Source organism: Adiantum capillus-veneris, chromosome 1 (assembly GCF_014529385.1).
Source record: "Adiantum capillus-veneris isolate H3 chromosome 1, ASM1452938v2, whole genome shotgun sequence".
Taxonomy (NCBI): domain Eukaryota; kingdom Viridiplantae; phylum Streptophyta; class Polypodiopsida; order Polypodiales; family Pteridaceae; genus Adiantum; species Adiantum capillus-veneris.
This window is the reverse complement of record NC_140931.1, coordinates 70,479,560-70,492,398: the sequence shown is the minus strand read 5'-3', so window position 1 is coordinate 70,492,398 and position 12,839 is coordinate 70,479,560. Positions and strand designations below refer to the sequence as shown.

At 46.6% G+C, this 12,839-nt stretch overlaps 1 protein-coding gene across 2 annotated transcripts in view; it reads right to left on the bottom strand.

Annotated features, from left to right (window-relative positions):
- Positions 1-12,566, bottom strand: part of LOC147464943 (beta-galactosidase 15-like) — a 242,071-nt gene extending 229,505 nt beyond the window's left edge. The window contains exon 1 of one of the 2 annotated variants that reach the window (XM_086517172.1): positions 12,411-12,566. In XM_086517172.1, the coding sequence (XP_086373298.1) occupies positions 12,411-12,544 (134 nt within the window). In that variant the 5' untranslated portion in view covers positions 12,545-12,566. Of the gene's footprint in view, positions 1-12,185; positions 12,390-12,410 lie in introns of those variants that run through there. The other variant, XM_086517176.1, reaches the window with a different exon arrangement.
- Positions 12,567-12,839: the final 273 nt, after the last annotated feature.

Sequence of the window (12,839 nt, the reverse complement as noted above, 5' to 3'; positions counted from 1 at the left end):
ACTCTCTCTCCACACAAGCTCTCCTCTAACTCCTCTTAACTTCTAAGCTCTACTCTCTCTAGTCTCTCCACCATCATGTCATCTCAAGCCAACTCCACTTCTCAAGCCGGCTCTTCTCGAAGGAGGCCCGCCGCGCAAACGTGGTCGTGGTGGGATGAAGTCGACTTTAGCACGTGTGGCAAAGGTGGCGGTGCAAGACCATGGACATGCAAGCTATGCCCATACAAGAGAACGGGTGGTTCAAACAAAGTGCGAGCCCATCTTCTTCATGAACCCGGTCACGAGGTGAAGTTTTGCCCTCATGTAGCTCCCGAGAAGAGGTTGGATCTTCTTGAGAAGCTCACGGTGTATGAGGTTGCGGAAGCGGCCAAAAGGGGCCGTTTTGTTGCCGTTGATCCCTCCGCCACTGCGACACCGCGAGAGCAAAGGGAAGCCAACCTTAACGACATCTCTCGAAGCTTCAAGAGCCATGCATCTACACCGTCCTCTTCCCTTCCGCATCGCCAAAGCACTCTCAACGAAAATTGGAATCCTAAATTGAAGGAAGAGGTGGATAGGTCGGTTGCCCGATTCTTCTTCCACGACCACATTGCCTTCCATGCTTCGCGGTGAGTTTCCCTTGGCATGTGCACATTGCAATCTTCCATTTTGTATTCATAATGGGTTATAACTTCTCCACTCTCGACTCTCCATACTAACACAACATGCTCTATTTTGTGTGGATAGGTCTCGATACTTTCGAACCATGGTTATGAAAATAGGGGAATATGGCTCCTCTTATGTGCCACCTTCATCGGAGAGGCTTCGCACCACCCTCCTTGACAAAGAGAAGCTTGCCGTGGAGCAAGTGGCCCAAGCAACAAAGGATTTTTGGGAGACCAATGGCGTCTCTCTCCTTGTAGATGGATGGAGTGACACCCGCAAGCGGTCCATCCACGGGGTGGTGGCCTACTCTCAGGGGGAGATGTACTTTGTGAAGTCACATGATGCATCCGATAGTGGCAAGGCCGCCGAGATGCTTGCTGCGGAGTAGACAAGCACCATAGAGATCACCGGCCCGGAGAATGTCCTTTCTATGGTTGCAGATGGAGAGGCGTCAAATAGGGCAACCGGAGCTATCATTGAGGGCATGTATCCCAGCATCCATGTCACATTTTGCATGGCGCATTGCCTCAATAACCTCCTCAAGGACATAGGGAACTTGTCATGGATTTAACCCACCATTGGTGACGCCTCTCGAATTGTCTCCTTTGTGCTCAACCATCAAAAAGTGCGCCATGAATTCTCAAAGAGGAGCCACTTGTCCTTGCTCAAATATTCAGAGACAAGATTTGCATTCAATTGGCTTATGCGAGGCCGCTTGTCTACATGTGGCGGAGCCTTAAGGGGCCTCTTTCTCAGTGATGAGTTCCAGGCCATGCCGAAGTCTATATCAGCAGTAGGATTGAAATGCCGAGAATGGGCCGACAACGCCGCTTGGTGGGAGGAGGTGAAGACTCTTGACGCCATGGTCAAGCCTATTCTACACCTACTTCGAGTGGTGGATGGCTTGCAACCATGCATTGGCAAAGTCTACGAAGCCATGGATTAGATGATAGAGGCACTTGAGAAGCTTGTGCCTGACCCTGTTCAGTATGCAGAGATTCATGGCTTGTGTGAGTCGAGGTGGAATGGATACTACTCTCCACTTCATGCGGCAGCTTATGTGCTTGACCCTGAGTGTCAAGGAAGGCGTCAAGAGACCGACAAGGAGGTGAGCAAAGGATGGCGGCTTGCATTGGAGCGCCTTGAGCCTAGCAGTGACATTAGGCGCAAGATTAGAGACGAGCTACTCAACTACAGGCAAAAGAAGGACTCCTATGGATGTGTAGATGCACAGCTTGATCGCAACAAGATTGGCTCGGTTTTGTGGAGGGAGGACTATGGAGGAGATGGCCCACATTTGCAGCGCTTGGCTGCTCGTGTCCTTAGCCAAGCATGTACCACTAGTTCCTTGGAGCAACTATGGAGTGTGTACAGCCACATTGCCTGTAAGAAGAGGAATCGCCTTGGGGTTCAGAGGGCCAATGATTTGGTGTTTGTGAGGGCTAACTTGCGCATGCTTGCCAAGAGCGTCACACACAAGGCAGATCCTTTCACTGAGTGGGAGATGGCAGAAGAGAATCCATCTATGGCCGATACTCTTTAGGAGGAGCTAGAGGAGGAATTCGAGCCTCAATGCAAGCCTCCCGAGCCCTCATACGTCGCTGATGACCTCGACTACGACGACGATATGGAGATTCAGTTGGCGAGCACTTCTTGAGTTTGATGATCATTGATCACTCGACTCTCGAGTCTAGACTCTTGAGTCTACGACTCTACCTACTACTACTACATAGCCCTTTGTACTTTTTGTTATCCTTGAGGCCTCAGGCTTGTCCGAAGTCCTTTAGGCTTTTGGACTCTTGAGCCCTTGTGGCATGCACTTCTCATTTTGTATCCATCGATCATCGATGTTTTATTAGCACATTTCAGCCTATATGACTCGTGTTCTTTGGTCTATTTAGTGTAAATCTATGGTCAAAGTGATGCTCTATGTGTGTGGCATGTGTGTAGGTCAAAAAATGCCAAAAAAACTCTCTTTTTTTTTTGCCATTCCGACCCCGTCCCCGTTTCCTGACTTTTGCCGTCCCGTCCCCGTTCTCGACCCGGACCCGCTGTCCCATGTAACTATGAGACCTACGCATGCAAGAGTTGGTCCGACAGTTTCTCACCTCGAAACCCGAGCCGGCCAAAGATGTTGGAGGTTCATGAAGTGGCACAAGCCGAGATTCGGACTCCAACAACCCCATCACCGAGAAGTTGACTTTCAGTAAGTATGATGGTAAGATGGATGCTACAGTTATTCATTCTTGGTTGCATCAATTTAATGCTTATTTTGCGACAACTAAGAAGACAGGAAATAGCAAGGTTTTGACGGCGGCTATGTACCTTGCCGGTGATGCCATTAATTGGTACCACGCATGGCAAGAGGCACAGTTGACCGCGCACCTAGAGTAAGCCGAGGACGGCATGCCCCTTTCTTTCAATTGGGCCGACTTCCAAGACCATCTTAAGACGCGGTTTATGCCACCCCAGTACCTCGTACAATTAAATGATTCTTGTGGTTCTTTCCTTGAGTGATACAGGACACTGCCAAAGCTCTGATTCCTTCTTGTAATGTGTAGCGGAATGAATGTTGTACTTTTCTCAAGATGAGTGCTCCGAACTGTGCTCAAGGTTCCTTTTGTTCTTATGGAAGAGAGAGCCTTCCGTTCTTAATGAGAGAGTGCAATGGACACAAACAAAGTGAATGGACACTGTGCATGAAAGTGTATGAGATTGAGAGATAGAGAGAGAAGAGAATAAGTGCATGTGTGTGTGTGTGATCATTTCAGGACGCGAGAGTGCCTGCGCAGAGAAATTTGATGCTAGCCTGCTCTGTGTGAGCCTGCGTGCCTGCTGTTTTTGCCCCTGCGAGTGTGTTGTTGCTACCATTGTGCGCGGCCTGCCCTGCGGGCTTTGTTCCTTGCCTGTCTTCTGCTGCTGCACGACCTGCCTCAGGTGAAGCGACACTACAGGCAGAGTACAACAGGGCACTCGGGTCCGACCCTACTGGTTAGATTCGCTGTGTGTGTGGTGTGTGTGAGGGGCCGAAAGTTTTCCAACAGCAGGGTTTTTGTACAGCCAGCCTGTGTGTGTGTGTGTGTGTGTGTGTGTGTGTGTGTGTGTGTGTGTGTGTGTCTATGTCGCGTGTGTGTGTGTGTGTCTATGTCGTGTGTGTGTGCGCATGTGTGTGTGTGTCCATGTCGTGTGTGCGCGCATGTGTGTGGTGAGTGGTGTGTGTGAGAGGCCAACAGCATCACAGCCAACCTGCGTGTGTCTATGTCAAGTGCGTGTATGTGTATGCTCGTGGGGGATTTGGCTGTGTGGTGAATCCTTCGCCCTCGTCAGTCGCGCGACTTTGTTCTGCACAACATCTACCCTGTGCAGGCCCTTCACAGCACGTCGGGGGTTGAAGTTTGATTTCGCCTGCACGCGGTCCTTCCGTCGTCTTGTGTGAGAGAGAGGGATGTGTGTTTCTGTACAGCTAGCCGGTGTGTGTGTCTGCCTGTGTCTATAGCACTCATACATCAAAACCTCCCAAAAAAAAAGGAGTGTGTGTGTGTGTGTGTGTGTGTGTGTGTGTGTGTATGTGTGTGAGAGCTTCACATGGATTCGACTGATCAGTGTATATATAAGCGTCGGAAAGCCATGGAAACTTCGGAGATGGATGCTTTGAGCCTTATCAAAGAATGTTTGCATGAGGATTTCGAGGATGCACGTCAAGCCTGGGAAGGATCCACTCCTGTCATGGAAGTGCACATCCCTATACAGGAGCTTATGGATCCTGTTGCTCAATATGCACTTAACGCGGTGATTCTTTTTTTCCCGGGTAGAATGCCTACGGCTCAGGATGTAGGCCAATGGGTTGATTTCCTACTCAAACGGCAAGCAGTCCGAGGGGTTTACTTTGGCGCGCGAGGGTTCTACGAAGTCTTGCTGGCTGACATGGATGCTCGGGATGCTCTGCTTGAAATGTCTCCTCTTTTCTTCAATACGCAGATGACTCATGTGCTGCCTTGGGCTCTTACTAAGGACTGTCAGAGTCTCATTCGTCACAAGTGTCCCGTCTGGGTTGAGGTGGTCGACTTTCCTCGCACTTGGCGTCATTTTCTTCCTTTGTTGGCTGCTCAGCTGGGCAAAGTTATTTGCCCTCCTAAGCTAGATGCAAACACAAACCGTTTTTGTATTCTGTGGGACACGGATATCCCCACACCAGCAGGTATTTCAATCGATTCTCGGGATGTAGTGGTTGGAAAGCGCCCATTTAAGCTTAAATGGGACAAGTTTGCAAATTTTTGCTTCCGCAGTGGTAAATTTAGTCATATGCAGTCCAAATGTCCGGAACCAAATCTGCAATCACCTCCTTCAGCTGTCCCTGCTCCTCAACCTCGCTCGCCTCCAAAATCTTCTACTGAGGTTCAAACTAAAGGAGTTTCAACCTCCTCTCCCACAGCTGGGGCGATTAAAGGCAAGGGAAAACAATTACGATTGTCTGCACTTTCTGCTTCTACAAATATTAAAGACAAAGGAGAAGAACAGGTTTCGACCTCTCAAACTTGGACAGTGCCCAAGAAACCTACCAAAGTTGCTACAATTCGTGTTCCGGCATCTTCTCGTAATTATGTGCCTCCTTTGAAGAATGTTGCTTAGAAAAAACTCCCTTGTAATGACAACACTTCTTTGGCTGAAGCTTGGGACAAGGTGATTCGTTCTTACAAGGAAGTTGTTACCGGAGAAGCTTCTTCATCGCAAGGTGCATTTACTTTCAATTATCCAGGTCCAGGTCTTGACCCATCTTCTCAGGCACCTACAGTTGGGGAGGATGTGTCGATGGGCACTGGTACTTGAGTTTTTTCCCCCCTTTCTTCTCCTATTTCCTTGTCCACTGTATATACCATAACGAATGCATAGTTCTTTGAATTGCATCTCCTATAATGTACGTGGGTTATGCAATCACGACAAGTGGCGGCTTACCTAGCACTGTACATACATGTACAGCAGACATTGTGATTCTTCAAGAGCATAACCAGCATCAATTTGCAGGACAGACTTCTTACTTTGCGGGCTACTGGATAACTTATGCAGGACCAACTGGCCATTCCGGAGTGCTTATGCTTGTTCGACATGAACTCTTCCCGACCTTGGTTTTTAATGACCCGGCTGGGAGATGGATGGTCATTCAATGTATTGTTAATGGGGAAGTTTTCAAATTTGGAGGATTATATGCATACACAGCTTCTGCAAATAGGGCACGGTTGTGGAGTGCTATCTCTTCTTATTGTTGGCGTTCCAATGCCTTTCTCTGCGGGGATTTTGATAATGCACCAAACCTTGCGGATAATACTACTGGCCATTCTCACATGCTTCATATGGAACGGCAATCATGGGACCAATTTATGTCGACCTGTAATGGGCTTGATTTGTGGCCCTTTTGCATGCGACTGATCCAGGCTTCACTTTTCAGCACAATGCTCAATCTATGTATCACGCTCGACTAGATCGCTGGTATCTTTTTCACATGCAACAGTATGATGACTTTGTATGCGAGATGAGGATTGATTATGCTATGTGTCTCTCGGATCATTTTCCCGTATGTTTGAAACTTCATTTTGGCTCTTTTGATGTCAATGATCGCCTACCCAAGAAGAGACTTTTGCATGTCAATAATGCTTATCTCAAGCATGAGCCTTTTCGCACTACGATTGTGAATATCATCCCGCCTTTGCTCTCCCAGATGTATGTTGACATGGACATAGCCTGGTTCCGTTTTGTTATGCGTGTTCAATCAGTTATACAAGATTATGGTAGGGATTATTTGTCACAATTAAGGGAACAGGTTAACCAGGCAAAGGATGCTTGTAGCTGATTAATGCACTTGGCTAATCATTCTTCTCTTACTGACGCTCAAATGACTGAATTGTTTTCTGCTCGCGCAATATTAAGGCACAATGATGAGAGGAAATTGGCCAAATGGCAGACTCGTGCTCATCAACAGGCTTTTGCAGATAAAGGATGTGCTTCTAAACAATTTTTTCAGCATTTGCATCACTCGAGGCGGTCTCAAGCTATACGGAGAGTAAAATTACCGTCAGGAGAGTGGACTTCCACTTTCCAAGAGCTAGCACTAGCCCTACACTCTCATTATGGCAAGATTTTTGAGGCCCCTTCTTCTCCCACGAGAGAAGCTCGCCAAGCGCGTCACATGTTTCTATCGCATGTTACTTCCATTCTTTCGATGCGGCAGGCTCAAGACTTGGAAGCTGTTTTCACTGAGTCGGAATTGTATGCCGGCTTGCTTGATTTGGGTCGATGGAGAGCTCTTGGTTGGGGATGGTCTCTCTGTGGAATTCTTCTTGTCTTTCTGGGATTCTTTGAAGTTGCCTTTATTGTTCATGATGAATATAGCTTGGGAACAACATGAATTGCCCTTCTCTTGGAAAGAAGGTTTGCTCAAGCTGATACCTAAGCATGCATTGTGTGAAGAATTCTCACATTGGCGGCCTATTACACTTATGCCTGTGGTATATAAATTGATGGCAAAAATGCTTGCTAACCGGCTCAAGTGCTTTCTGCATGAAGGCTTGCATCAATCTCAATACGGCTTCATTCCGCGACGTCAAATTACTGATAACCTCACGAATGTCATCATTGGTATGGAATATACAAAATATACTCGACAGGATGTCTTAGTCATGCAGGTCGACATTGAAAAGGCATTTGATATTGTTCTTTGGGATTACATTGCGGATACCATGCGGCATTTGGGCTTTGGGCCTAGGCTATCCCGTGTCGTGCTTTTCTTGTATACATACAGTACGACTCAAGTGCTTTCTGCATGAAGGCTTGCATCAATCTCAATACGGCTTCATTCCGCGACGTCAAATTACTGATAACCTCGCGAATGTCATCATTGGTATGGAATATACAAAATATACTCGACAGGATGTCTTAGTCATGCAGGTCGACATTGAAAAGGCATTTGATACTGTTCTTTGGGATTACATTGCGGATACCATGCGGCATTTGGGCTTTGGGCCTAGGCTATCCCGTGTCGTGCTTTTCTTGTATACATACAGTACTTCTACAGGCTTGCTGGATGGTTCTATCACAGAATCTTGGCCTTTGGGACGGTCGGTAAGGCAGGGCTGCCCTCTGAGTGCTTTGCTTTATGTGAACCCTACTCATCCCTTGTTTATGTATTTGGATTCCCTGACCTCCACTGGTAGGCTACATGGCCTGACTTTACCTTCTGGCCGAGAGTTTGCTGGTCAGGCTTATGCGGATGACTCTTTGTTCATGCCTCATAATAACTATGATGATGTACAGCAGATTATGCATACTCTTCACTTGTTTGGATTCGCAGCAGGTCTCAAAGTTAACTTTTGCAAATCCAAGCTATTGCCTCTGAAAGAGTGTGACTGGCATAAGATATTGTGGCCTGGGGAGATTGTTCGTCCACATGTTCTGGTTCGCCATTTGGGTTATCCGCAGGGTTGGAATGTATCGGCTATGCAAAAACTGGATTGGGTGCTCCAACGTCTTTGCATTCCAAGTTGAATTATTGGAAATTGTCCACGTGTCCACTTCATGTGCGTCTCAGGATTGTCCAATGCATCCTTGTGGCTTATGTGCAGTTTTACTTGCCTTTGTTATCCTGGCCTCAATTGCGATTGCAGTCTCTCATGTCCAATATTTTAGAGCATTTTTGGCGGACCTCGTCTAGCAAGAGGGGCCTTCGGCTTCTATCTATGGACAAGCTGTGTTCTCCCAAGCGGCTTGGACGGTTAAATATTTTGGACTTGAGACGTCATCTTCTGGCTTGGAAAGCTATGTTGTTGCCAGTCTTGGTGGAGCAGCAGCAACCCTGGGCTCTCATGGTCACACATTTGTGTGAGAACATTGTCACCCCTTCTTTTGGTCGTTGGAAACCGACTTATTGGGATGTTGTGTTTGGGAAGCTTGAAGGACACATTCCTGGATCTCCCTTTACTTCTTCTCTATTTGTTGATTGGAAGGTTGTCACTTCGCATTTGGCTTGGGATGGTTGACAATCCTCTAGGGGTAACTCTCTTCGCTTGGAGAGTCTGCATTGGAGCAGGGTTTTTGCTTCGACTTTGGTTCAACGGTCTCCTCGCCAAGCATATTTTCTTTCCCAAAAAGGAATCTGTCAGGTGCATCAGGTGCTTGATGACTCGGGTTATGTTCTTTCTTTTACTGATGCTGTCTCCCGCTTTCGGTTCGGCCTTCACTATTCTTCTCTCTGGCGGGAGATTCAAAGGATGCTTGCTGCTCATTCACCCATTCCTCCTCTGGATGTGGACTCTCGCTTCTCTGATTGGAATCTGGCTACTACTAGATTGGACTGCATCTCAGCTGCCAATGTCTATCTCATCCTTCAGTCTGATGTATGGATTGTGCATAGGGTAATCAGCTGTGGTCGCTTTCCGAGTCATCCTTGTGGTGGCAACACACATTGTCTCGCATTTGGCAGAGTCGTACGCCTTTGAAGGAACGTGTTTTTTTGTGGCGGTGCTTGGTGGGAGCTCTACCTGTTGGCAGTGTGTTGCATGCTCAGCATATTGCGCCTTCCCGCTTCCCCAGATGCCTTGAAGCTGAGGAGACTGTGCCACACTTACTATGGTGTTGTCGTCACTCCAGAGCCTTCATTCGGCAAGTGTCGACTCCTCTTCGGCTGCGTTTTCCTTCCGGCTCTTTTCACAGACCATTTTGACTTTTTGGGGTGCTTCAGTCACCGCAATCTCAGTTTGCGGTGTTCTTCACCTGGGTCAGATTTTGGACTATGTGGGCCATCTAGCATCATAGGAACTCCGTAATGTTCCAGGGCACTTTTGTTGACCCCTTTCCCTATTTCAAATTATCTCTTGGTCAAGCGCTGCATTTTGCCTATGACGCTTGAGACATCACTCTTGATACTTACAGGATTTATTTTGACTGTTTCTAGCCTTCGGAGCCTCATAGTGCTCCGTGTTTTGTATCCCTTTCTTTCTGTGGGATTTCCTAGCTTTGAGGTTTCCCATTTGTAAATGAATCAAAGCATATTTACAAAAAAAAACAGAGAAGAGAATACGACACCAAAGACGTTGTAAAACCCTCCTCCTAAGGCCCCACTCTCATTGGCGAGAGTGGTCTACTTGCACAAACTGGTACAAAGTGGATGAATGTGACTGATGCAAGTCTAGGCTAGGTCGATGTCGACGACGGGGATGACGAGATCGACGCTAAGGCTGAAAACTGATGCTACTTCCTTGCTGTCCAAAAACGCCCATGGTTGAAATCCACTGGAAACCAAAACGCTGGTTTGGGGCTAATTCTTGCTGCTCTTTATCTGTTGTCCAAACGCTGATTTTCTGATGCTTAATCGCTGAAAGTTCTGATGCTTAATCGCTGCTGAAAACGCCAAGGAAAGGGGGGTGATGTTGCCATCGCTGGAAACACTATGCACTGGAAACTGTGGCGATGATGAGTTGCTGAAAAACGCCAGCAAAAGGGGGACTTATGTCGATGAAGATCTGTTGATGGGAAATGCTAGGGAAGGGGAGTCTTGGCGATGATGCTTCTTGATGAAAACGCTAGGGGTTGGGGTGTCTTGCTTGGAGGGAAAACGCCACAAAGGGGGGGATCTTGTTGAGAGAGAGAGAGAGGGAACCTGCTGCCTGCGGCCTGTGTTCTCCTTGCTCTTCTGCCAATTAGTGCTAGCTTAGGTTTGCTTATATACAAACTTACTAAATTTTCCCTACCTACTTTCCAATAAAATTCACTTAAATTAATAAGTGAAAAAAGTTAAAAATAGGGAAAATAGGTTAAATGCACTGAAAAATTCCCCTGAAGGATTCTGATGGGAATGCTTATGATCATGCTGTGTGCAACCAGAGGATATGCATCTACACTAAGTGTCTGGGCATGCACGGTCTGCGAACAGACTCACATAAGTGCCAGAACACTTCTAATCTAAACTGACTGGACTGAACGAACCCTTATTATAAAGTAGCTTGTCCACGGACACAAAGGGTTGGATGTGTCACGTGACACTTCTCTAGATAACAACACATCCTTCGAGGAGAAGGAACAAAAATTTATTGTTTTCTTGTTCAATGGTTCACATCCCACTGCAATGATTACATTATTCGTACACTTCAACTTGCATTGTTGGTGTGGATGTTTCTTAAATGAAGATTGAGACTTCTTTGTATTCTCGTAGTGCTTTGTAGTCTTGGCAGTATCAACAAGTGCTACAGACTTCTGGGAGCTCAAGCTTTGCTCATATAGAGTCTCCACTTGCTGAATTTTTCCCACCAAGCCTTGGAGCTGCAGGTTCTCCACACTGGCCTTGAGTGGTGATGAATGCTTCCCATGAAGCGGGTAGAGCAACAAGTAGAAGCATAGACTAAGATCGCTCGGGGATCTCTCATCCAGAGACTAGAACCTCATCAAGAAGAGCTTGCCAATTATCAAGAGACTTGGCAGTGGCTTCATTCTTGCAAGTTGGAGTTGACTTGTCTTTTGATTGCAGAGACATGGTAGATGAGGTCAATATGCTTGTAGCTACCCTCAAAGAATAGCCATATGGCTCAAGTGTGGGTAAGATTTCTTACCATTTGCACTAGCCTTTCATGGCAGTGTTGGATGAGCTCCAATTCAATACTTATGTCTCAGGCTTTCTAGACTTCAATCTCACCGCAAGGTGCTTGTTCTTTGGGTTACTCTAGCCTAGGGTTCATGCTTGAGATAATATCCCAAAGACTAAGTTGCTTGAGATAGAGCTCCATTCGCAACTTCCACACTTGGTAGTTTGTACCATTGAGCTTATCTATGGTGTGGCAAGGTTGTAAGGGCTAGTGGAAGCAAAAGAGGAAGCTACATCTACCGTTGCAAGGGTCCAGATTCCTTGGAATGGAGAGGTTAACTTAATGGGTTGGAAGATGCTACAGGAAGCTCAAGATTGAAGGCTAGTGGAGGTCGGATACCCTATGAAAACTAATCGACTTAACCTTAACATTAACTGAAAGAGAGACGAGACTTCTATTGCCAAACCTAGAGACAAATGACAACAAAGAATACCCCAAAACCGAGTTCACCACGATGATAAAAGAGCAATACAAGTTGTTCATACACAGCATTGAAAGGGGAGTTAGTGTGTTTGGGAAAGAGCCGCAACTCCTGAAATCCACTGTAGAGGAAGGCCCATCCGTTGAAATTGCCCTCCCTTCAGACCGACGCACCCACTCAACTGCCATATAGAAGGTGAAGATATTGTCCAGGATAGATGTAGCCAGTCTGAGAAGCATGAATGGCCTAAAGTGTGCATTAATCATCCAAGTCTCTCTCTCACACACATCAAGGTAGGAACAATCCCAAGAGACGACACAAGAGAGGATTTTCGACCTCCAAAGAGAATTTTTAACACCGAGGAACAATCCCAAGAAGCCTTAAAGATCTATTCTAGAAAGTAGGAACAATTGATTTTCAAGATATATCAGGTGAGCTTAAGCTCAACAACCTATCTTCCACACTTGGGTGATAGAAAGGTTATTCCATCTCACCTAAGCTCAACAACCTATCTTCCACACTTGGGTGATAGAAAGGTTATTCCATTTCCTCTGCTCACTCACTCTCACACACCTCAAAACCCTCTTCCCCAGCACACAGAGTAGAAATGAGTGTCTTCGCTTGTGCTTACAGCCTTAGACTGTTTCTATTAACATTCGTATGCTTGAGCAAACCAAAGCTAGCTAGCTGTTGAGAGAGAGAGAGACAGAGATATTTACATGAACTGGGCGCACGTGTTTACTGCATAACTCACGAACGGAAGGTCTGTTTTGCGTCCCTTAAAAGCCATAAGCTGGCGGCGAGCACAAGTTAGCTCGTCATGGTGCTGGTGGTGATCTTTACGTGTGCCCATCCACCCATCCACTCACCCACCCAAGTGGCGGGGTTGTTTTTTTCTACTTAGGCCAATGTCACACGTGGACTAACTCCAAAGCCGAAGGTGCAATTTGCCACATCCGCAGCAGCAGGCATGTTGAGTGTCAATTTCAATCAAACATCAAAACAGACAAAACACAAATGAGATTATATGCTTTGTTTGATCAATCACATAGCACGCACGTTGAGTAAACATACTCGTCAATTTCAATCAAACACCAAAACAGACAAAACACAAGTGAGCTTATGTGCTTTGTTTGATCGATCACATG